The sequence below is a fragment of the Mugil cephalus genome, chromosome 7, assembly GCF_022458985.1.
Source record: "Mugil cephalus isolate CIBA_MC_2020 chromosome 7, CIBA_Mcephalus_1.1, whole genome shotgun sequence".
Lineage (NCBI taxonomy): Eukaryota > Metazoa > Chordata > Actinopteri > Mugiliformes > Mugilidae > Mugil > Mugil cephalus.
The window spans coordinates 11,977,287-12,003,776 of record NC_061776.1 but is presented as its reverse complement, the minus strand read 5'-3'; the positions used below and the strand labels follow the sequence as shown (position 1 = coordinate 12,003,776).

The 26,490-nt window shown below is 40.5% G+C and overlaps 1 protein-coding gene across 2 annotated transcripts; it reads left to right on the top strand.

Moving 5' to 3' along the window:
* Nucleotides 1-320: 320 nt before the first annotated feature.
* On the top strand, nucleotides 321-26,389 carry atp6v1h (ATPase H+ transporting V1 subunit H). Of its 2 annotated transcripts, XM_047589445.1 has the most exons (14): nucleotides 321-448; nucleotides 1,558-1,716; nucleotides 2,425-2,524; nucleotides 2,897-2,986; nucleotides 3,769-3,882; nucleotides 4,879-4,983; nucleotides 6,027-6,080; nucleotides 7,034-7,131; nucleotides 8,606-8,798; nucleotides 12,695-12,873; nucleotides 13,135-13,260; nucleotides 14,996-15,097; nucleotides 16,463-16,576; nucleotides 25,972-26,389. In XM_047589445.1, exons 2-14 carry the CDS (start codon nucleotides 1,613-1,615, stop codon nucleotides 26,039-26,041), a joined length of 1,449 nt encoding a protein of 482 aa, XP_047445401.1. In that variant the 5' UTR covers nucleotides 321-448; nucleotides 1,558-1,612; the 3' UTR covers nucleotides 26,042-26,389. The 2 variants fall into 2 exon arrangements, with proteins under 2 accessions (XP_047445401.1, XP_047445403.1); XM_047589447.1 differs by lacking the exon at nucleotides 6,027-6,080.
* Nucleotides 26,390-26,490: the final 101 nt, after the last annotated feature.

Here is a 26,490-nt window from a genome sequence, read left to right as displayed (position 1 = left end):
TTGTTGACAGCATATTTAGACTTTATTCTGAACTTATATTTTAACTTCATTCTCGACATTATATTTCAACTTTATTCTGGACAATGTATTTTGACTTTCTACTGTATTCGACTTTTTTCTCGAAGTGCATACGGAAAATTAAATCTAACTCTCACATTTTTTCTCATGTGTGGCCCTAATACTCTTCCATATGTTGTCATAGTATCAAAAGCTCAGCTACTAAAACTTTTTCTCAACTTTATTCTTGACATTTCGGCGAATTCCTCTCATTTTGCTAACGGGTGGCCCTAATGCTCTTCAGTAATTTCTGTCATTTGGAAGTGAAAAAAAAAAAAAGAAAAACACGTATCTTGTGCTGCGGACTGAGGTTGACTCATGTGACTGACTGTCACATGACGCCGTGTTGTAGTCAGACTCAGTCTGCTGCTCTTCACTGAACCAGGATCTGGTGAGTAACTCAAACACTTGACTCCGCTATTTGTTGTCATTAAGATTCAAATCTAGCAGATACATATTTTCTCAAATATATATGCTGTGTCTTAGACGTTAGCACGCGAGTAGCAGTTATTATTGTCTTTTCGGGCCAGTTACAGAAGGAACATTAGCACGGCTAGCCTAGCTTAGCCTAGCATTATCAGCTGATTTCGCTACTGGCTGCTGACTAGCCTCTCTCAGCTACCGGTGTTTGTGCGGCTGTTGACGTTATAGTATGTCAGTTTAAATCGTATAAATCACATCTGTCTGTAGCTTTAACGTGGTTTAGTGTGACAGGATGTTTACTGCGATGCTTTACACGAATTCTCCTGTCGTGACTTGTCGTGACATTGGTTGTGCTCGTTAGCTAGCATTAGCTGCTGTTGCTAGCTGGCAGAGGTGTATTTAGCTTGTGTCAGAATTAAAGTTTTGGCTAAAAATGTCCCCACACGGAGAACTATTATTACAGTTATTGATTGGTAGTATTTGTAGCTCATATGTCCATTTGTAATAAGCTTTGTTCTCGGCTCATCAAGTGTAAACAGCCAACCATCCTAGTTAATAACCCTTCAGTCCACAATACATGGCTTATTTTTGGTTTTACCTTTTAATCTGAAAAACTGTTCACCTTGCTGCGTTGTTTGGTTTCATTCTTTACAGCACAACCTCACCTGTGTGACTTTACATTTATTATTATTTTTTATTTATTTTAACATATTGCATTAACACACTGGACCTAAAACTACAATAAATCCATAAAATCAGAACTGGAAAAAGCACAAATTTAGCAAACAACAAATTTATTTACAGCTATTTACATTAAAATGTAGGACAGACATCGGGCATTTTTGGTACAACTAGTCACGACCATTGATAGTAGTAATGTCTAAATCTCCCAAATCTCAAAACTTGCTTTTCTGTCTTTCGCTGCAGTCAAATAATATTTAACTATCATTTATACTTTCATTTACTTCATTTTACTGTTGTTTGTAGTTGGTGGTTTTCAGATTGGAGTAAATGCCATGTCATTTTTTGCCTCCGGTGTTGTGTCACTGTTCTGAAATGAATTCTGTCTCCATCCAGGTGGTGTTGGATTTTTTTTTCCTCCAATAATATACTGTAAGGGACATATCACAAGATGGACATCCGCGGGGCTGTGGACGCTGCAGTCCCCACCAACATCATTGCTGCAAAGGCTGCAGAGGTTCGGGCCAATCTGGTCAACTGGCAGTCCTATCTCCAGTAAGTTCATGTTACAACAGCCCATCAAGTTAACATGCACCTCTATGATCTCGTGCAGTGTTACCTCAATAGCTTTGCTGTGGATTTTACATGTACGAAACTTGTAAAATTTTCAGTTTTTGATAACCTGCTCCACAAAGTTGTTCTCGTTTTATTATTAATGATGTTGTGGAAAACTGTTTTGTATTTAAACGCATCATATTCTAGTGTATTGTCCACTGTATACACTTCTGCTTCAAATGAGTTGTCAGTGCTCGGTTTGGTACAGCATAATAGCCGACATTTATCTAAATAAGCTGCATATTTTTTTTGTATTTTGTTGCAATATTGTATTGAAACTCTCCTTATATCTACTTCTCAGAATACATTATCGTAATAGTTGCGCACTGTGGTAATCCACCAGCTCCGCTCTAGTTCCTGCATCGTGATTCACTGTCTTGAGTTCCACTTCCTGTTTTAATGTGCCTGTTCCAATACCGTTTATATGCTTAAAAAAAAAGTCATCTGATTTAATTCTGGATTTAAAAAGTGCAGATTTAATGTAAGCTTGCTTTTTTGTAACTGACTACCTCCGTATTCAGTGTTGTTTTTTGTCTTGACTCAAACATGTGGTATGTCTAGGTGAATTTGAAGCATGTCAGTAGCAAAGCAAAGCCTCCACTCCAGTGGTTGTATTTTACTAAAATGTCTGTCTTGATTGTCTTGTAGGAGTCAGATGATCTCAGCAGAGGACTGTGAGTTCATCAAGAAGTTTGAGGTGGCCAACACTGAGGAGAAGCAGGTCATTCTGACTAACGAAGGGCATCAGGTATAAAATCATTTTACACTCTCAGTGATTCAATGTATTTATTCAACGCACGGAAGGCTTAAGTTTTTCGGCAGTTTGTTTTAAACCTACAATTTATGGACTGATGGGCACCTGATACAAATACAATTAACAAGTTAAACATGTAATCATCATGTGCAGCATCTTGTGCCGTTTTTGTTGCTCTGAATCCCCCTGAAGCTTTAACACCACTATTAATTGTGAAATCAATTCCTGTAAACCTAACTTCAGACTCACCGTCTTGCATTTATACGACCTCATCTGGGCTCTTTTCAATGACAAAGACATTTTGTTCAGTTTACCAAGAGATACATGTGTGTGCTATTTGTTGTTGTTGTTGTTGTTGTTCCTCAGTGCGCAAAGACATTCCTGAACCTGATGGCTCACATCTCCAAGGAACAGACAGTCCAGTACATCCTGACTCTGATTGATGACACTCTGCAGGTAAACAGACAGAACCACTGGCTTTGGCCAAATGGGGCATGCATATAAAGTACAGACATTTTTAGAAGGTAATAGGAACAATATTTGAAGGCTTGAACACTTTGAATAACACAATGTTTAGCTTTACTGTGAAAGACAATTGATTTATGTCTTGCGTGCATTCAAAGACTTGGCCAATGTCAACGATTTAAAGAAAATATTAAAGCTTTTAAGTGTGCTTTTGTTTCACACACAGCTGAAGGTTTGGTTTAGTGATTAATACACTTGAGTTTTACATGTAACAAGTTGTGACTTACTTTTGTTTGCTGTGAATTAATAAATTAGTACGAATCATACACACTCTTAGTCTTAAAAAAGATTATACTGGTGGGAAATAATTCAGTATCCTAAAACAATTATCTCAACCACTGACTGCGTTTTCACAAAACACTGTTCAACTAACTGATAAAAAGCCGAATTGATGAGTGTGCAGTTTAAAAATGTCGTAACAATCTGTTAACGCTCATCTTCCAGAGCGCATAAGATCGTACGTCTGTCGAACAAATGTAAAAGCTCCCTTCACTTTTAAAAAGCTACACTGCTGCTCTGGGAGAAAACACAACACCAGAACTTACACACTGGTGCCAGCAGACGTTTCGTTGATTGATTGCACCTTTAATCTTGATGTCGTCGGACTTTGTTGCGACTCTTCTTACCTCTTGACTCATTGGCGGATCTGTGCATAGGCTGTCAGTTTGCTTTCCAAGAGCTCACAAAAGACTTTTTTGTCAAATGTCCCTCAGGAGAATCATCAGAGGGTGAACATCTTCTTTGACTACGCCAAAAAGACTAAGAACACCGCCTGGTCCTACTTCCTCCCAATGCTGAATCGTCAGGACCTCTTTACTGTCCACATGGTGAGTTAAGAGAGTTTACTAAAGCAGGACCAGTCACAATCCAAGCTGCCAATGCGACATTAGACGTGTTGGTGCATGTTTGTCGTGAGGGGCTTGTTCACAGTGGGCTGTGGACGGTGGAAATAGAGAGCGGTGCTTTTAGAGGAGGACACAAGATAATCTAGCTGCATCAAAGTGCACTGAATAGACTTTTCAAAGTCACATCTAAGATGGTGTAGCCTGTTAAAAAGTCATGAATCTTTCACAGATATCTCTCCTTCTAATCATAGCAGGGCATTAATAATTCCTCACAAAGCAACCTTCCTCTTTCTCCTCTAATGGGCAATTAATGTAATGACTTCTCCCGTCTGCCCTTTTCAAATAAGAAATGGCCGCCTAACAACAAACTACGCTGGGACGCAGACAACTCGAGCAGTAATACCAGCCAGATGGCATCCAGCAGGTGGCCATAATGTGACCCCAAGTCTGTGACACGGCACTTAAGTCAGAATTCATGCTGAGTCTTGCTTTTAAATTACAGCTTCAATGTTTCTGCCCATCCTCTCCCGGCGAGGAGGAAATTGGAGGACGCGTCTGAATCGGGACACAGTGCGCACTTACCGAGCTCAAATTGTTTATGAGATATCCGTCAGTCATTTTGTGAACTTGTAGAGCGTGGTCCGTGTTAAGTTTCTGAGAAAGGTGCTTGAAATATAAGGATCTGGATGGGCTCAGCTTTCACCCCGACTCCCTTTAGCTCTTCTTAGACTTTTCATCGTGTCCCTCCCTCTCAAACAAAGCAGCAGACTCCGCAGTGAGCTGTCAGCTATCTGTCATTGTTACTGCCCTATTTTACACACAAAAATCCATACAAGTACCATAAAGCAAGTAATAAATATATGTAGTTGGTCACTCGCTGGTTTTATTGATGGTTTGCTGTAAACGTCTGTTGCTGTTCCTCGCAGACGGACGCTAAAGCAATCTGAATGTAAAATGTCCCCCCCTCTGTTTTATTAGGCAGCGAGGATCATCGCTAAGCTGGCTGCCTGGGGCCGGGACCTGATGGAGGGAAGCGATCTCAACTACTACTTCAACTGGATCAAAAGCCAGCTCAGTTCACAGGTACACAAATCACCATTTTGTTGCAAATATGGCTTGTGATGTCTGTAAAAGGTTTTTCAGAAATATGGTAAAGAGGCGTTTTTTTGCTTATGAGGCAACACAGAATCACCAGGTATTTTCTTTTATTGTGATTTTTCTACATCAAACTGTCAGCTGTCTGTTTGTCTGGATGCTGGGTAATATATATATATATAGTAGTATAGTATTATATTTGAATTGCATAGTGTGTGTATATGTGAATAAAAATGAAAGGTCCAATTAATTGCAGTTGATCTTTCTGGTCGCACGGATGCACAAATCCAATTTTGCAGCTGTATTTAATTGATTTTTGACAATAAATGACTTAATTTCTTTTTGTAAATCATGTCACTGGTTATTAATTTCGTAGATACTGGCACATCAGCCTTTAGAGGCACAAACCACTTCTTTTTCCTATGGAGTTTAATTAATTTCCTTTTTTTTTTTTTTCCAAAGTGTCTAATCATCTAAACAGAGTGATTTCTCATTTCTGTCTCTATTCACAAACCCCTTATCCACTTCTCTTGTTTGCTTTGACTCTAAAAACCTCGTTTCAATCAATATTTATGCTATATGAATTTATTCATCCTGGGTTTGAGCAGACGTGTGAGACCTTAAGGTGACAGCTGCTCGGCGGGTGCTGGCTTTGCGCCGGCAAACGAGCTGAACATCGCGGTTTTTCTGGTTCCTCTTGTGCTTCTGCCTCGTACCCCTCTGTGTCTAACGCACCCCGAGGTCGCCTTCAAAACAAATATTCTTTCATAAACGGGCCTCGCTTCATTTTTAACATCGTCCGTAAAATGTGTTCTTGGTTCTGCTCCTTGAAATTGGATTTTACTCTTCATCTTTCTCCTCGACAGCCGGGCAGCGACTCCGTCAGCGTCCCCCCCCCCCACCCCCCTTTTCCCCGAATTGCACCGGCGGCCCAACCGATAACTGTGTTAGTCCACTGCCACTGTGACTCAGCTTGAAGCGATGCATTGTGAAACATTTTGCACCTGTTTCTTTTGTTTATCTCTCATTAGAATCTACATGGTACAGGTCCAGAAACAGGAGCGGGAACTATTTCTCCCAGCGAAGTGAGTATGAGTGAAGTGCATCCTTCCGTCACTCTGGAGCTTCCACCTAAACGATTCAAAAAAAAAAAAAGGAAACAAACGTCAGGGTTTGTGAGAGCTGGCGTCTGTCGGCTGTCGCTGGACTTTCACATCTTTTCCTTCCTCCCTTTTTCTCTCCCGTCTTCTTCTTGCACTCCAGTGTTTCATGAATATTTCCAGGCTGTTGGAGACTTTAGTCTGTTGACACGAGCATTACGAGAAAGACTCCTCCATTTAGACGGCATGGTGTTTGCTGCCACTGGTTGATTTTAACTGTACAAGCGAAAACTGCATGCCGTGAGTCAGTCCTCGCATGGAAAGAATAAACAATGGACAATTGAAATAGCTTTTGCACAGCAGCACCAGCAGCAGCAGCATCCTACCATTAAATAGCCCATATTTTGGAAAGTGATTATTCTGAAAAGCGTGCTCAGAAATAAATACAGGAACGCTCTATGATAACTCATCTTTTCCTTTGCATTTTCAACCAGGTAACCTCTCCTCCTCTGCTCCTCTGTCTTCACCGCTGCCTGTTTCTCTTGCTGGACCTCTTTGCTTTGACTCTGCCTCTTTTAAATAACAGATTAATGTGGTCTACTTTCTCCTCTCAGCTTCTTCCACTCTAATCTCAGTTTCCATTACTGTGCTCAGGCGTGATGGGACACCTTTCCCCCTGCTGTGGCTCTGTATTGTACTGTCAGTGTGTGATTTAGCATGTCTCGTTGTTTACATACCGTAGAGTGCATGTGCAATGCCTCAGGTTTGATAGGTGGTGGTAATGCAAGGTTTGGACTTGGTCTTCTTTCGCGTCCTGTCTCTGCTTGTCGACTACTTCTAAACAAGCACGACTTTCTAACACCTCGCTTATTCTCCTGACTGCACAGCTGGAGCCCACGCTTCCGCTTTAGTAAACGTCTCTCTCGTGTCTTTTCCAGAGCTCTCAGTACGTCCAGTGTGTGGCCGGCTGCCTTCAGCTGATGTTGAGGGTCAATGAGTATAGGTTTGCCTGGGTGGAGGCTGATGGAGTCAACTGGTAAGTGAAGATTTCATGTCAGACTTCTCAAAGTAGCAATTAGTTCTTCTTCTTCTTCTTCTTCTGGTTCTTCTTCTTCTTCTGGTTCATCTTTTTCTTCTGGTTATTCTTCTTTTTCTTCTGGTTATTCTTCTTTTTTCTTTTCTTATTCTTATTCTTTATGTCTCTCCATCTTCTTCTTCTTCTTCTTCTTCTTCTGGTTATTCTGGTTATTCTGGTTATTCTTCTGGTTATTCTTCTGGTTATTCTTCTGGTTATTCTTCTTCTTCTGGTTATTCTTCTTCTGGTTATTCTTCTTCTTCTGGTTATTCTTCTTCTTCTTCTGGTTATTCTTCTTCTTCTGGTTATTCTTCTTCTTCTGGTTATTCTTCTTCTTCTTCTTCTTCTGGTTATTCTTCTTCTTCTGGTTATTCTTCTTCTGGTTATTCTTCTTCTTCTTCTTCTTCTTCTGGTTATTCTTCTTCTGGTTATTCTTCTTCTGGTTATTCTTCTTCTTCTTCTTCTTCTGGTTATTCTTCTTCTTCTTCTTCTTCTGGTTATTCTTCTTCTTCTTCTTCTTCTGGTAATTGTTGTTGTTCTTCTTATTATTACAATTATAATGGTCTAAAACTGCAACAAACGACTATTTTTTTATATTCATTAATTTTTCTTATTTTTTGCATTGTAACAGTGCAATGGATAAAGTTCTCTTGGAGCACCAAGTCAAGTTCAGACCAAATCAGACTAATTTGAAAGACTGTGCTGAGTTTTATTCATTCAAATGTTTGTAGGCTTGTGTGAAGTGAAGTTTCTGTTATGTGAAGATAAAGACGGGCCACAGCATTATTGAGTTAGTCTCAGTTGTCAAAATGACAGATGGCCTTCAGGTGTTTTCTTTTTCTTTCACCGTGTTTAAAAAAAAAAAGATTGGCTAATGTGTCCCCTGCTTCAGTTCTTCTTATCCAGTCTATAAATTGAAAAAGAAAACATATTAGAAAACCACTTTTATGAATGGATGCGAAGTGCGCACTTGTCATGCCGTTTAGATTATACAAAAACCTCGGAGGATTCAGTTCTGTGCCATCGTGACATGGATGAAATATATTCTGGAGCCACATTTGTCAAAAGGTGGTGGTTGTAAAGTAAAATTCTCAATTAAGTGTAGTAAAACAGACGTACTGCTTAGCTTGTACGGGACAATTACTGCACATTTATGATGCCACATCTGTGCACTTTACAGCTATTTCTGCAAATGTATGACTTGCCGCCCGTCATTAGTTGTGTACTCTACATTTTGAGCAACTCTTCCGCTAGCCATAGACCGAAGCTTTCAATCTCAGCCATCATCAGAGATAATGGAAGAGCAGCGTGTAGGTACATAGCTGTAAAAGCCCCTCTATTAACCAACGGGTAAAAGTGGGTCCTCTTCCCGGGCTCTTTGTGTCTTTTCACCATTTTAGTCTTTATTTATTTATATTATTCTCGTCTGTTTAAGCATCACGGCGGTGCTGAGCAACAAGTGCGGCTTCCAGCTCCAGTACCAGATGATCTTCTGTGTGTGGCTCTTGGCCTTCAGCCCTCAGCTCTGTGAGCAGTTGAGGCGCTACAACGTGGTGCCAGCCCTGTCCGACATCCTCCAGGAGTCTGTCAAAGAGAAGGTCACGCGAATCATTCTGGCTGCCTTCAGGGTCAGTGGAGAAATGTTCACTTTGTGTACGTGTGTGTGTGTGTGTGTGTGTGTGTGTGTGTGTGTGTGTGTGCGTTGAGCCGCTAAAATGCTACTTTTCACTGAAAAAGGTTTGAGCGCGCTAACTGAATCCATTTCATTTGCCACTTTTTCTTTGCTTGCTCTCGTCCTTTTTGACAAAAAGCTGGAGGTAGTGGTTCATTATAGGGGCTGTTATCAACATGTTTATGATAACAATGTATCACATCACAGTGTAAAGTGAAGGAGGTCGCTGGATATGTAGACTCTTTTTACCTGTGTTGTTTCTGTGCACTCTTGCCGCTCTCGTATTGTAATTTTCTACCATAGCAGGAAACTGCAAAACACACAAAACAATGGACAAAAAAAAAAAAAGAGCAATCGGCTCGGTGGTGACCACAGTGGAGCATTTAGAAGGACAAGAGACAGTAGGTGGAGGCCAAAATGGAGCTAAAAGAGCATGTGTATTTAGATTCAAGTGATTCAAAAAACTAAATAGCAAGTAGGTTTTTATTAATATATTTATAGTAATAATCCATTAAGTCCCAGTGTGTAATATTAACTGGTCACATATGATGATTAACCCACAGATTCCTTCAGCTTTAATGTTTAGGTTCACTCTCGACAATCTGGTTGTGTAATTCTGTGCCTCAGCAGGCAACTGGTTTCATGGAGAAACACACAAAGCAACAGACAAAGTGATCAAGTTGGTGGTGAGCATGTCAGTGGAGATGATGGAGACTAAAAACAGAGATGAAAGACGATGTATTCATCATGTGGTTAAAAAGGAGTTTAGAGAAAAAACGGTGATTTAGAGTGTGACAAAAATAAAGGAGCCACGTCTGTATTTAAACCTACAAAGAAACTCAAGTCTGCACATTTAATTCAAACTGTTTTGATTTCATTTATTTTATTCTGCCTACCGTGCAGCTGTTTCCATGGAAAATGACACCAGACAGCAGACAAGTGATGTGATTAATTACATTACGGTGAGAACAGTGGAGCGTTTAGAAGCAGGAGAGATGTTGTTTTGTTTTTTTTTCCCCTGAGGAGCTGCTGGAGAGTGTATATGTGACTGGCAACAATCCATAATAGTATCCTGTCTGTAATCGCTGGATGAGTAAATGGACGACTGTTCGGTAACACAATCAACTTTAAAGATGTTGACGTCAGTGTCCCTAACTTGATAAAGCGATCGGTTGTTACAAGTTTAAGAAACGGCTTGAGAACGTCTGTCAGTAAAACTTTCACGATGTAAGACTGTTCATTCTTCGTTTTAAACTAGGAGCCTGACTCTTATTGCAACAGGAACAAACTAAAATGACAGCTCTTTAACAGTAGCCCATAAAACAAGCGAGGCCATAAATGATACACAAAAAAATGTGATTTATGATTAAGCTGCCCTTTCAGCTCCCTCACTGTGATTGCTCAAAATTTATGTTGAATATTTAATGTAGTCCCGAGAGATGTGTTCTGGACTTGCTCTGTTGTCTGGTGTTTATGCCAGGCAATGAAATCCCTGTACTATGCTGCGACAAAATTGAATTGGACCCATTTATCTCCATGTTTTTAACTACAGAAAGTTACTGAGTCTGACAGGGGGCCAGTGGCGTTTTGAAATATATGGGAAAAACCTCTGGAAATCAATGCGATACCTTCCGAGGACCGAGTTAGGAGCATGGAAATTATTACTCGGGCCCCCACTTGATTACACATCTTATGCGGAGGAACATTTCTCTGTTAAATGGAGTTTATTATTATTATTAACTGGTGTAATCATCTCCTTTGTCACATTACATTTACCCAGCTGACAGTCTGCAGTACCTGGCCACCCTTGGCACACATCAGCTTCAATACCAAACTAAGTGTTGCTGTCGAGTCAAAGAATTACAGCCAAGAGGAAATATGGATTTTTATATAAAAATGTTCAGTGATAGGCCGGCTTTGTCCAAACGCCGCAACAACAGAAAGCCTCTGTGACCTTGCCCGGCGCACAATGGCGCGATAAACGCCACTGATTACATGACTGAAACATGAGCTCGAAATTTAGCGGATTTTCAAACCCAGAGGAGTTTGTTTTTTTTGTGTCTGTCTTTCAGCCCGTTTCCATCATAATTTCGCTGCTGCCATTGTAACAGGAACCAGCAGACACCTATGTACCTTTTATAGCGTCTTTTTATATTCAAACACATTCTTCTGAGACGGGGTTTTTAGGGGACGTTGTGTCCTGTACTATGTTGTCCTCGGCGGGCGGTCTGTCTTCCTGCTTTTAATTTCCCCCAAAGCCCCTTCAGTGCACCTCTCATGCTGCTAGACCTGTCACATCAAGCGTGTGCCATAAAAAGGAGGGCCTTTGTTTTTAATTGGTCCACAAGATTTGCCGTTCACACTGACTGCTACATTACACCTAATTAAATGCAGTGGTGGGCAGCGGAGGGAGGATCCAGAAACATCTTGACGTTAAGTGGGTTTTTCCCTGGAGTTATTAAGCTTTACCGGTACTATGTGTGGTGGAGTTTCAGATATTTAGAGACCCAGTGTTGTGTCACTAGTGGTTTTTGATTACTGCACACACTGATCAGGCATAACATTATGACCACTTTCCTAATATTGTCTAGGTCTCCCTTGTACCTCCTAAACTTTTGTTACTCATCAGAGAATGGACATGGTCTAAAAACAGGAGTTTGCAAGTGGGGGTCCTTGGGTCCTATGGGTTGAGGGGAGGGGCCTCTGTGGATCATCCCATAGATACTTGATCTATTTGGGATCTAGTGAATTTGGAAGCTAGGTAAACACCTTGAGCTGTTCTTCATGTTTTTTTGAGTCGTTCTTGAGCCGTTTATGTGTCAGGTTGCTTCCTGCTGGGGGTGGCTGCTGCCATAAAGGAGTGTCATTGCTATGGTCTGGTCTAAGTGGGTGCTACATGTCTTAAGTAACATCCACACGAATACCAGGTCCATAAGTTTCCCAGCAGAACATTGAATTGTCACGAGATGGTCGATGTCGTTTGCTTCTCCTGTAGGTGGTTTTAATGTTGTGGCTGATCGGTTTATATTAGGATCTTTTATAAAATATTCAACAATACTACCATAGTTAGCCGTTTTCCCAAATGTGCCAATTATGCAAATAATTCCGCTCACCACATGGGGCTAGCAAAGTGACAGGAATTATCGAGACCATCTGGAAGCCCTTGAACACGTCCTCAGAGGTAGCACTTGTATGTTTGTTGTGTGGCACTAAATGTTCTTGTTAGAAAACAGATCTTTGTTACAGGTATCCTCTCACTGGAAGCTTTAAGTGGTCCAATCAGGATGTGGAGTGGTTTCCACTGTCTCCGGTTTGATTGCTGAAGCCACTTTTCTTTTAAGTCACTCCAAAGCTCTTTGACTTTGTCCAGTGAAGAAACTTCAAAAATATACTTGTACTATAATGTAGATTGTTTTTATTGGAGGATATGAGATTGCATTTTCCCAAATCAACTTAGAAACAGAATGACCAGATAGTAATTTCTGCCCATACTGAACATCACATTGAATTAAAAAGCATTCAAAAATATAATATATAAGATAATAAATATATATAGTATGAATACTATAGCACTATTTTAATTTTAATTTTTTGCAATTTTTTTTTTTACATATAATAAATTGCATAAGTAACATAAACATCACAACCTCCCAAAAGAGATTTTAATTAAAGTCCTATAATATACAAATCCTTATTTATGTTTTAGTCCTTCACTATTTGTTTTCTTATCCATTCACTCAATAGGACTTATTCAAAGTATGAATACTTTATTATAAATACGCCCTTGACTGAATTGCTCACACACTAATTTAGTCGGCCTCATTACCTTATTCCTTTGTGCTCTCTCTGCAGAATCTCCTGGAGAAGTCGTCGGAGAGGGAGACTCGCCAGGAGTACGCTTTGGCCATGATTCAGTGCAAGGTGCTGAAGCAGCTCGAGAACTTGGAGCAGCAGAAGTACGACGACGAGGACATCACCGAGGACATCAAGTTCCTCCTCGAGAGGCTGGGAGAGAGTGTGCAGGATCTCAGGTACCCGCAGGGCCGTCACTTCACTGAGCCTTTTATTTTCAGCCCTTATGTGAAGCATGATGCATGTAAACAACATATACGGATGGATGCTCATTATAATTAAGGGCATTATCTTGCTGTGTCCTAACCGTTTTATGAAAAGACTAGAGACTCAATTCAGCATCAGCTGTGAATGCTGCATTGATTACACAATAGGTTTTAGTTTCAGTGCATTTCACGGCACCTCTATTTTTTTATTTATTTATTTTTTAATCCCAACAGCTCCTTCGATGAATACAGCTCTGAGCTCAAGTCCGGCCGCCTGGAATGGAGTCCTGTGCACAAGTCAGAGAAGTTCTGGCGTGAGAACGCCGTCCGCCTGAACGAGAAGAACTACGAGCTCCTCAAGTAAGACGAAGCGTGTGCTTGTAGCAAGGCAGTTAATTTTCTCTATGGCTCTCAAAAACCTGATTTGTTATCACGTCGACGCTTCTGCGAGCAAAAAGAGAGTCTGATGAGAGTGGAGCATGTTGCCGCTGAAGGGAATTCATATTTTAAACGCTATTTTTGTGCCATAAATTAAACAAATGGCTACTGAAATTGCGAGACGTGACTCTAAAAAGCTTACTTGAATTAAAGTATTATAAAATTACGCTTTTAATGGTTTAATAAGGCTCCTAAATTTGATAGATTTATACAAACTATTTCTCAGGCAACATTGATTTAGAGAAACAAAATTAACTCAGCGGCTCTCAGAAGATGTGTATGATGACGCCGTCGCAACATAAACTATTTAATTGGCCCTTCAGATTCTTGCTGAATTACATTTCCGTGCGTGATGGAATTTGGGGCTGGCTTCCAGGCTGCCAATATTCATCTGTCCGAATAAAAACCTTTCAACGGTTGTTGCAGCTCCGCGTTCAAAGCAAACCGCTGGCAACACGGTGGATCAGATAAATGTGGTTGACAAATTAGGATTAGTGCAAACAGAAGCAGCCACTATGAACTGAAAGTGGCTGCAGGCTCTTAACAACTGTCGGCCCTCTGGAAGCACCTCGGGTCGTGCTTTTGATGAATCTGATGCACATTTACTGAGATAACAAGAGATACGACATCAGTTTGTGTTCATGCTGTTTGTTATTCCGGTCACACGTCGTCGTCGTCGTCGTGCTTATCGATGTTTGCTAAAAATCCTAATCTACCGCACGCGCAGATGTATCACATCGTCTCATCACTGTCCTCTCTTTAAATCAGCTCAACTTAAATTACCCTCTTGTTTTCACCCAGGCTTTGTCTCACTTTGTAAAATGATGTGTCACTTCTCAGTAAATGTCATGATCTGATTTAAGGATTATGTCTGTTTACTTTAGTTTGCAGTCAACGAATGGGTACTGTCCAAACCGCTTGTGTGAAAATAATCTATTTATGTTTTTTTTAGGCTTTGTCAAAAAAAAAAATTTGGCGACTGGCATCCGAGAAATATGTGATCACACTAGGCAACCGTGTCATGCTTTCTCCCTAAAGTCTGGATCCTATAGCTGGTGTGAGAGCACCCATACTGTGCCTGGGTACAGCGTGCTTCCCTGGCACGGTACCGTTGGAAGAGGTGGACGTTGGCGCGGTTGGTCACGCATGTGTGCAAACACTGTTAACCCTTAAAGACCTAAACATCCACCTGCTGATTTAAAAGAAAAAAAAGAAAAAAGCTTGCGGTATTTGAATTACCGTAACTCACCGATGGATAAAATTTAAAGTGTGGCTGGACACTTTGTGGGACAAAAAAAAAAAGCTGCTATTACGGTAATTATGATGCACCATTGCTGTTGGCTGCAGGTCGGGGAGCGACGCAAGACCGGGGAAAACACGGGAAGAGGGTGTTGTTTGGGGGAATTTGTTGGTAAAAACGATGTTAGTTAACGCTTCCAGCCACACTTTGAATTTGGTTAATAGCGCAAACCACTGTGAGTTACGGTAACGTAACGTATGTGTCCGAGGTAACCGCGTCTCGGCCCGCTGGGTTTGGGATAACGTGAGTGCAGGCTAGCGAGGGGACGAGGGGGGTGAAACTGTGATTGAATCCTTTGATGCAGGTGGACCTTCCTGTCTGAACACACCATCTTTTTTTCCCGCCTTCCTTCAATAGGATTCTGACCAGGCTTCTCGAAGTGTCTGACGATCCTCAAGTGATCGCGGTGGCAGCGCACGACATCGGGGAATACGTGCGACATTACCCACGTGGGAAACGGTAAGCCTCACATCCAGTCACAGGATTTGGATAGAGTGAGTGAGTGAGTTTACTCCAGATGAACAGTGACATATTTGTGTTATTTGAACAGCTGTTTGTCAAGGTTGCTTTTCTCTAAGCGCCACCGAGAGGACAAACGTATTCCCATAGTTACTCCCATCACTCACAATGTTTGTGTGCGCTTGTGTCGACACGCACATTAGTGACGGAGGTCAAAAGTACTTGTGGTTCACCTTTTAACGTGAATGGGTGGATGGCGACACAAGAAACACAAGCTGCCGTCGGTGAATGATGAAATTGATAGTTATCGTGATTTTGTGATGATTATTGCATAGACGTGAAACCCACCGTGGCTCCAAGATGCCATTTGCAATTACCCTTTCATTATGAGCTGCACGCTGTAATTAGATAAAGTGTTGGCTGAATTAAACATCCTGGAAAACAGCATTTTTCAAGTTTGAGCCTATTTAAGAGGACGTCACATCGGCAGTTTTACATGTACTGGAAGATTGAACAACATCATTTGCATGTGATTCAACAGGTTTACTCATCCTGAGCGTTTTCACTCTTCTTTTTTTTTTTAAGTACTTGGAAAAATGCCTGAAACCATTTCAGTAAACGTTACTGGAGCAAGGATTGCAACATTACAGCTAATGAATACGAATACAACTATATTAACATGATTAAAGAAGAAATACGAGGAGCAAAACACTCAGATTTAATTTTTTTATTTAGTCTTGCATCTCTAAAAAAACACGAGAATAATATATTGTTTGTCCTTAACAAGCTTGTCCACGTTTTGGTTAAAATAGTGAATCGATTGGGTTAAATGAAAGCGAGAACTCCTGTCATATTCAGCAAATCCCAATGCTCATGTTTGATTAAGTTTCGATGTCAGTTGTGCGATATGTTCTCCACAGTTATTTGGTTTAATCTTAAATCCACTGAGGTCAGTCCTATTCATAAATACTCTTTGATAGACGTTAATATGGGTTTTCTCATCTCCCGTCTCAGTCTTATTACCCTGACGACGCCGTGGCCCATCTCCAGTGTCACATTGTTAATTAAACCCCCTGACATAATGTAACCGCACCAGTGCAGAGTTCCTGTGCTCAGACCTACTTTCCATTTTTCTCTGTTTCAGACCATTTACTTTATATTATTATTAAAGCACTCCACAGGCCTGTTTTCCTTTTTACAGCAGTGCCTATTTTTTCAAGGCCAGTGACCCTTTAGAAGATGCATCATTCAGGCTGGATTAGATTACCTGATGGATCCCTGAATGACCTAAAACATGAAAATGGCACCTGTTTTCTGTGTATAAAGGCCTTTCTCCCATTATTCATTATAATCCTCCCATTTCAGGGTGATTGAGCAGCTGGGTGGAAAACAGCTGGTTATGAATCATATGCACCACGAGGACCAGCTCGTCCGTTACAACGCCCTGCTGGCCGTGCAGAAGCTGATGGTGCACAACTGGTATGTACACGTTCACAGCTTCATGATAAATCCGTTATATCTCCACGGAGGTGCTCGCCCTCATGCATACTTTCATATATTCTGGCTGGTTAGATTTCCCCTTAGGTCAAAGCTTTGTGGAGATGTGTTGGAGCCTATGAAAGTCAATGGACATCCATACTGATAAGAATACTTAAGGAGTTCAAGGAAGCTAACAGATTCACAGAGATGCCAATCACTGCCTGTGTAGAGAGTTTATGTTTGACATGTAACCCCCTCAGAAATGTAACTAAACATTGTAGCGGCACAGGACACAGCTTTGATTTCTCCAACGGGCATTTTCTTTGTCCACGTCTCAGCAAAACACTTGTTCAACATTTATTAACCTCTTATCATTCCAGCATTTTTTTCAAAAACAAAAACCTTACAAAAAAATGCCTATTTAGGACATATCCAAAGTAAATTGAATCGTGTTCATGAACATTTTGGAGCTCATTCATGCTCTTAGTCTCTTTTGAAAGTCTGAAGTTTATAGCATACAAGTCAGAATCACTCTTAAGTGGTGTTGTCATAAGGCATTGTTTTTTTTATCCCACATATGGGAAACTTCCTCGTCACAGCATCGCAACAATATATACAAAAAAATTATAAGAGACAATGTCAAATTTGAAAGAATATACAAAAAATGACAGCACGCTGGGAATTAAAAAACGCTAAAAATTGGAATATAATATAATTGCTAAGATTTTAAATCTGTGGACAGTGAGATAGTTTGCGCAAAAAGGCTCGAAAATTTCACAGTTTTGTTTGTTTTCTGTTGGTCGTGTCGGCTGTGTTTGGTTGAATCCTGTGATGGCTTCAGTCAGAAGAAAATTAGCTTTCCAGCAACATATTGCACAGAGTTTTGATTGGTTCCAAAAAGCTGCTGCTGTCCAATTTACGACCCAGCACAATGTTAAAGTGTTAACTCCAAAATGAGCCGGTCAGTTCTGGTGCACAACCATAAATTCTTACAATTTATCAATTATCCAGTTTAAACCAAACTCTAGATTTTACAAATTGTTCTTGAAAAGTTAAGAATGTTTTTATCCTACTGGAATCCATAGAGATCTGGAAACACCTCATTTTGCAAATTGAAACATGCGTCATGTGGAAACGTGAAGTAGTGTTAAAATGCATAAATTAACAGTAATGGCATATTCAGAGAATCTGTATTTTCCAATAAAAGTGGGACTTAAATTGTTTTAACAAGATTAAACGCATTAAGAGAAGAATTATTATTCATCAGTGTGTTATGTTTCATATTGTGTCAGGAAAGAATCTCTTAATATTCTGCCTTTGTACATTTGCGGCGTTGTTACAGTAGCTCGTACCAGGCTCATGGGTGGAGAGAGAGCTTTTTGTCCAAATATTTGTTCTCATTTACGTACAGTAAACAGTCAGTAATGGTTTGCACATGTCCACACAATCCTGAGAAGAGGCCTAATGAGCCAAAACAGCTAGAACCACCTGCGCCACGGCTTTAATTAACAATGTGTACGATCAGCTGGAAATAAGTGGAGTAAGTGTGGATCTTAATTCACACATTTGCTAGAATGGTAATTTAAACGGAGAGTATGTGCCAGCTGATAAAGACACACACCAGAATGTAACATTTGATGTACATATACATCAACCATAAACCTCTGAGAAGTTTATTTTTAACTGTACAGTGAATCCGTGCATAATTTGGCCACAGCTCTCGGGAAATTTCAGGATCTGCCTCCATCCATTCAGACCAGCAGCAGCACAGTCACTTTATTATTTATTACATATGGAAGCTCACAACTCTTTAGTTTCTCAGTTATTGTGTTTGTCTGCTTTTTTTTCCCCCCTTGTCCTGAATTGCTTGGAAACACTAAAAACCAGCAAGTGGAAATAAATGTGTTTTGCGGCCACTATCTAAAACACATACACTCAGTTCCCCGAGCAACTGTGTATGTAGGTATTGTGTTTAATATCAGGGTGTAGTGCTTCCTACCCCTAAGTAATGTTCCGTGTAAACTATATGATCACTGGAGTGAACGTGTTATCATGGATATTTATTCAGAGCAACACAAAAGGTTTTTTGGTAACCAAGAAGAAATAAAATCTGATATCTACCGTTAGGCTTTCACAGAAATGAATACTGTAACACTCAGTGGTTGATTTAAAAATAATAATAATAATAATTCTTTATCTCAAACAGAAAATTATGGATAGAAGAAAAAAATGTTTTGCAGATGGTAAATGGGGCAGATGCAGGAACCTGCAAAAAGCCCAGGATATTTTTTTTTATTTTTGTGCTGTTGATATGTCTCTTATGACATCCACCGATTAGCCACAACATTAATACCACCCGCCTAATATTGTGAAGGGACCATATTCTGGACGGGAATGGTCACAGTAGGGTCGAGACACGTGGTGCAACTGCGTCACTGCGAGGCGTGGTGACGATGGAAAAGGTCCAAAAAATGGATGAACGGAACGAGAAGAAGAAAAGAAAGGTGTCGGTTGTTTTTAGTGTTTTGGATAAACAATCCCCCGGCAAAAGCTGTCAACAAAAATGTCCCCGATTTTAGCTGTTTGTGAATAAGAAAAAAATATATATTATGGTAGGCGCTTGCGCTGTTGTTGCCATTACAGTTTAAATAAGTATCAATAAATATGTCAGAATAAATGTAACCGTCATCATCACATCAATGTTGTGATTATGCATGAAAAAAAAATACCATGATATACCATGATACTGTTAGAGTTTTGAAAAATACACATTTTTGGTTATACCGCCCACCTGTAGGACATCTGAGGGTGTCCTGTGGTGTCTTTGGGTCCTGGGAGCGTTGATGAGAGTTCCTCTTGCTTGTTCCAGTGAATCCTGCAGACACTCGAATAGCTTAGCAATTTGTCTTTGTTTACCAAAAAAATAAAGGCAAAAATCCCCACACAAAAACATACTGGATAAAATACCAAATAAAGAGAGAGAAGACTGAAGTACTAGAATCAATCAAGCATTGCTGGTCTAGTTTTCTAACTTGTGTAAAAAAATTCAGCTCACACCTTCATACCAGGACAAAGCTGATTAGATTTTATGTGGAATGAAAGGCACATTTCATCATTCACAGCCTGTTTTCAACTTTGTGAAAGCAGCTGTGGGTCAATTCAAAAGCCGAGGACACTAGTCACAGCCGAGGACGTTACTCAGTTCCTGTGTTTCCTTGGACTTCTACTTCTAGACATTAAACACCCACGCTTACCCACCTTTGTGACGAGCACAGTTTCAGGTGACAGGTTGCCGTATTTGAGCTGTCAGAGCGATGCGGTGATCGGTTTGTGTTTCTAATTAAATAATTAAATTTCCCGGAAAAGAAAGGAAGAAAGATGAAAATAGGACATTGTTGTTCACGTCATCTGGCTTTTCCACTCGACAAGACCCATTATGTGCGGGGTGGGGGGGGTTGTGTCTTAAGGTTGTTCCATCATATTGAATTATCTGCTGCCTACATTCACTCCCTCCTTGAAAGCAAAATGTGTCAATACTCTTTAGAATGAGAAAATTACAAAAACCTTTTTTTTTCAAACTTTGGAGTCTCATTCACCCACCAAAAAGATTTTTTTTTTCCATTGCGGCTCACCGCACCCACTGTCACCTTGAGTGGGTTGCCGCGCCGTTGTTGTTTCCAGGAGAAGATCTTCTTGTCCCTACCCACCTAAGGCCCCGGCTGTCATGACAACAGCGGTGATGAATGTGTGAATACTGTTATTTATCTTTGTGCCCTTTAGTGTGCTTTGGAAAGTAGTTTCCTTTAATGTATTTCTGGATCGTGAATAAGTTTGTCTGTTGTTGAAGCCCGTCAGCTATTGACAGCTATTGTTGAAAATGAAGTACAGTCCACCCTACAGAGATGATCTAACATAATAGATCGCAATTCAATAGCTGCCTTTTACGACCATCATAATATCCAAATTTGTGTTCAGATTTGCCAGAGGCAAAGGGGGGTGAAATAAATAACAGGATGTGTAAATTGACCTTGGATGGAGATTGAAAAGAACACGTTCCCTATTTTCAGTCCACACTTGAACATAGTGTTGATTTCAAGGGAAAAAATGCAGCTTTGTGTTGCAATTCATTTAGTCCTTATTTGTATTCCTGTATGAACTGAGACAGTTTGTCTCAAAGCGCGCTAGGCTTGATAGATTTCATTATGTACTTATTTCTTTTTCACCTCCTTTGTTAATTGTGTACAAAGTACAAAGTGTTTCCCAGTGAAAGTGTGGAATCTTAATGTTAAGACGGTGTTATACTCTGTAACAACGCCACCTAAACGCGAGTGGAACTTCCTGCTTCAATTTTAACAATGGCTACTGAAACTTTTGGCAAAATTTCACCAAACACAAGCCCTACAAATGTTTTTATTTCCGAACCTCCTCAGTTAACCTTTCCTCAATGTGTTCCATCTTTATTCATCCAAAACAATCAGCTTGAAAGTTGCGGAGATGGAGAAGCTGCCGGAAATACTAAAACAGGAATATCAACCAAGCAGACCGCCCTGTGTCGCCATGGCTCATAGGTGCACGTCAGTTACAGCACCAGGGTCTGCGCAGGGGTCTGCACTGTCGCTGTAGATTCTGGAAATGTCCTCTTACTGTATTTTTTGGAGCCAAAACCGAAAAATCAAAAACACTAGCTTGAAGTATTATCACATACCAGCCAGTGCCAGTTGTAGACAACTTTGGTTTGGCTGATTAAAAGAAAGGATTGGAATGAGACGATCAACAATAAACAATGCACACTTCATATCAGATAAGATTAGTTGGTAATGCATCATCAGTTTCAGCCTGAATAAGACTAAATTGTGACTCAAATTACGTTAAGTTAATAATTATTTAGAGGGTTCTTGTTAGATATTAATGCTAATGCTAACCACTAGCTAACTCAACGTGAGTTGCATGTTTCTGGGGTGTCCAAACAGAAGTTGAATTTGTTACCCTCCAAAGCGGTTCCACTTACGTCTTGTAATATCTTTGTTGGAGAGGCTTCACTTGATAAAGACAGACCAGACTTCATCCCCTCTGTGTCCACGTTCGGTCAAAACGTCCGTCCAGCGAGTGAGAGTGTAGTGAATAACCCCATCAGTCGGAGTAAACTTTTGAAAATAACACTCACGGCCTCGGGAAGTGATTATGTTAGTATATTCTCTAAAATACGCGTTTTCCTCGTCCATTCTTGCCAAAACAGTCCGTTGAAATATGCTAGCTAGCGTGCTAACTACAGGCTACAGTGTTTGAGATGTTTTGCCTCCAGCTAAGCCCCGCAACTGTTGCTAGGCAACTGTTGACATCTAGAAGGCCCCATGGCTAAAAGTTTAGCAAGCTAATGACCAGGTAACCCATTGTAGAACGAGAATGAAAAGATAATGAATAATGAATGAATAATATAACTCTTTTGTGATTAATTTTATTTTGTGACTAAATTGCGATATATTAACTTATAGTTCACTTAGTGGTTTCTGAAAAATCTTGAACTTGGATATGAACAAGAGAATCGGTTTGCCAGGTTGTGAATACCGGAAGAGTGGTCCTTACACAATCCCGTAAAAATAGTGCCTCTGATGTCAATACAAGCATCAGTGGGCAATGCCTGGCGTGACCTGCCCATTCAGAAGGTTAGCGCTGTTTGTGGTCTTAATGCTCTAGTCTGTAGTCTTCACGGTAAGTAGGCTGCATATAAACAGTGATTCACACTTACATCAGCTTGTTTGTAAACCCACATGCTTTGATTTTTACTGCTAACTGGGTCAATGCTAGGTTGGTAGGTTTCATTAGCGAGCATGGGCCACAGTAATCTATAATATTATGTGTCATTGTAAGAGAGTTGAATCTGCCCTAGGGCCATGATACAACAAGCCCATAGTCGGCACATTAGCTGGTGTCGGGCAGTCGATGAGGGTCTGTGGCCTTAACTTTTCCACTCTGTCCCATCCCATACTGTTACACGGCATGATGGATCCTCTGAGAGAAATCACTCCTACTCTTCAACTTGGAGAACCAGTGCGTGGGGGGGACAGAAGTTCATAGGGAACACGCAGACGCCTCATCTCATTTGACAGTTTTAATCTAATCTTCACATTCAAATGAACGGATATTTTCACAATCGTGTGATCATCCAGAATTAATAAACTGTAGACCCAAGTGATCAGCATGACTCAGATCAGCTCTGATAGTTCGGCTCCCCCTAGCTCCCTAGCTATTAGTATGTCTTTCAGTTTCCTGGAAGTCATTTCCTTTTCAGAGTAAATGTGTAAATGTGCCAGCTGGCCATTGGCCTTTGCAGCATTTTCACCTTTTCATTTTTTTTTTTTTTCTCCCAGCCACAGGTAACTTGAGGTGAAGTCACAGTCGGCCTTCGTTGCCTTGTAGTTCTTTATCTGTTTGGTTTGTCTCTACCACGCTTGTGTTTTATTCTAAAGATAAAAGCACTGAAAATGGGTTTTAATTTGTACACGGAATATCTTTTATTACTATTCAAGTATGAGGCTTTAAACTACATTCAAGTTGATCACAAACAGAAAAAACATCTTGCGGGATATAAAATAGCCTTAAAGTGTTTCTTTTACCGCGATACAAAAGTGAGGTGGATTGTGAGGGCAGCACAGCGTGTTGACTATCACAAATGAATTGATGCAGAATCACACTCCGAGCCACTTTATTCAGTTTCTCTGTGAATATTACTTCACATCACGCGGTGCTTAACCTCCACGACTCATTTATCTGTGTAGGTTTGAATTCGTAAAGCAGATGCACAGACGCACATCCCGAAGTGCGTCAGCTGCATGAAACTGACTTTATAACTCATCCTTCCAATTACCACCGGCTGCATTTATTAACTCACAGGCTGTATTCTGAATTAACTTGTGACTGCTATTTGCAAACTACCTTAAGATCATTACTGACTTCTCAACGATTGCCATGACACCGCGGATAAACTCGTACATGAGATGGAGATGTGAAGCAAAAGCACAGAACAGAACAGTTAGACATTTATACTTTGATTATTTTTATTTATTTTTTTCAGGAATCTGTTATCGACATATTAAACAAAGAGATGAACATTTCAGTGCAGATGTGGAGGCTGAAACCAGAGATGAGCAATATTTGGCATTTTAAGGAGGACCAACATGAAACAGTAACACATAAAAGATGGTAGCTCTCTGTCATGGCTGCAGTATTAACTCACTGCTGTGATTCATACTTAAATTGGTGCAAATATAGAAACATCCCATTCTGCAAACATAAAAGTAGGAAGTGGTGGCGAAACAATGGCTTTAATATTTGCTTTTAACGAGACAATATTCCCTAACGTCAGATATCTTTTTTTTTTTTTTTATCCTTTTGCATTTTCAGGCGTCTGACAGACGTTAGGTATTTTCTGCTTGCAATAAGGTGCTACAGAGTATGTGGAAATGTTACTGCCAAGAAGACACCTGAGAGAGAAATGTGACCTTTTAAAATAATGGCATCATATTTCAGCACGTGGTTCGGAATAACTGCAAGGATCTCATATATTTTTAAAATGTGGGCTCCATCAAAACCCTTATTAAAGAAAAACAAGGACCATTCTGCCAGCGAGTGCATTAAATGAGGAGGAGGAGTAGTTGGACATTATTACATCAGAATTGGTCCAACTCAAGATCACAGACCCCAGATACTGTGTTTCCTTTAATTTAAATGAAGTGACTGTATCTGTCTAATAGAGGGCTTTCATGAGCCTGTCATAAATCGAGAAGACGCCAGCAGCTCAAGGTAAACAAACCCCTGGACTGAAGAGGATTGTGGAAAGTGGTGAATTATTGCTGTTTGTAGCTGTTTCATCTGTATCAGCTGTATCAACATTTAAATTATCTGACAAGAAATGGGTCCAGCAAATTTGGACTTTGTCCAGAGTTTTGCCTCGTAGATCCTGGTTTAGCTTCGCCATCCACAAGCCCCTCCTTTCCTCTGATAACTTCTGGCATTATTGTTCCTGATTTCTAATAAGGAGTCTATAAAATTCCAAACGTTTTTCGCAGAGTGCCGATTGGTACAGCCAAAAACACAGCATCACGTCACCTTTTTCCACGATCTATTTCAGTCCGTGCGCTTTGTTTACTTGGCCTAGTGCCTCCGGATTTATGACGCACCGTGAAACCCCTCTATAAATACTCTATCTAATCTAAGTTTAGTAATAATCAGGTTTTTGTAAACATACAAGATATAACGTGTTCATTAATGAGCTTTTAGTGTTGTCAGATTTACGTCTCCCTTGTTTCTCTATCAGAGCTAAGATAATTGGTTGGTGTTGGGAGTTTCAGATGAGAGTGGTTGATATTTTTTTCTCCATAATTGTCCCCAAGAAAACAAATGAGAAAACTACAAGATGTCAAACTATTTTTTGGTCTTAATTTGCACCATAACACCAATAATATTTTTAAGCCTTGTGTAGCTACACTCACTTGTCATCAGAGTCTGTTTAGCCTGAAAGTCAACCCGACTTAAGTTGGTCTAGGGTCACTTCATTGGGAATTGATTAAGATCCGGTAAAGATCTGCCCAACCAATCATGTGGTTTGGTTGGAGCACCAGCTTCATGGTCATACATGTCATCTGAGTGCGGTGGAGATGAATTTGTTCACAAAAAATGGCTCTGATTGGTTGCAGGACCATCCAACTATGTGCAAGTCTTGTTTTCTGGCGCGGGGGCATGGGAATCAGTGCGTTTACATGCACGTGAAAAAAAAGAATTATTGCCTCAATCGGGCTATAACAGGAGAACTTAAGTGCATGTAACCACATTACTCTGATTACAATCGGAGTTCTCATTATCCGATTGAGACACCCAGGCAATCCGATTGGAATCAGAGTTTTCATCGGATACTGCGTGTGCGCATTCTCCACAACTGCTGCGCTGGCGTGTGACCCCGGAACAAAAACATCCAAGAAAGCCGATCGCAGAAGAAGAAAAAGAGCAAAATGGAGCCATCTGAGGGATAGCGCGGATCTTACCTGCACCAGAAGTAGCGCGAACATCACGTACAAGATTAAAAAATGTACTATTATCCGTCTGGTTGTTGTTTGAAATGCCGGTCTGCCGCATGAACGACTCTTATTTATTATATCACGCATCAGGTCAACCGGAAATCGGGCCGTATTAATGTGGTATTATCCCGCTGAAAAGACACGTATCGCCACCTAGTGTGGAGGAGGAGAACAGTTGTTCGATTTTCTTGCGCTGCATGTAAATTGAGACAAGGACTGTAGTCAGAAAGTCGAATTTTGAGCATAGCTCGATTAAGCTCTGCATGTAAATGCACTGAATGACTCTAAAGGGACTAACAAGGTGTTTTATTTTGTCTCTCGCAGGGAGTACCTGGGAAGACAGCTCCAGTCCACCGATCAGCAGCAGGCTCCAGCGGTGGCAGCCCGAAGCTGAACAGCTCCTGTGCATGTGTGTGTTAGCGTATCATCGTGTGGATGAGTGTGAACGTGTGTGCGTACGTCGGTCTGTTTTGGTCCATTTTAATAATCAGCCCTTCACTTCGTGTAATGACTTGAAACAAACGGTGTGGTTTCCCCCTTCCAGCCGCACCCCAGATGATCCTCGGTGTTATTTGATTTGACTGTCGTGCTTCGTGTCGTGCCCTCCAAGCTAAGTGACGTGTGGTGATTGAAGTCGCACTTTATGTCTGTGATGATGTACAAAACTATAAAAAAAAGAAAAACTTATTTAAGTCTTACCTGTAAAACGTTGTAACAATCTCAATAAAGATGCTTATCTGTGTCTTTGTTTTCATCAGTGACTGATGAGGGTACAAATGCAACGACCGACTTGATAAGATTAGTGAGTTTTCTTCCCAGACCTTATTTAGTGGAGGCAGCAGA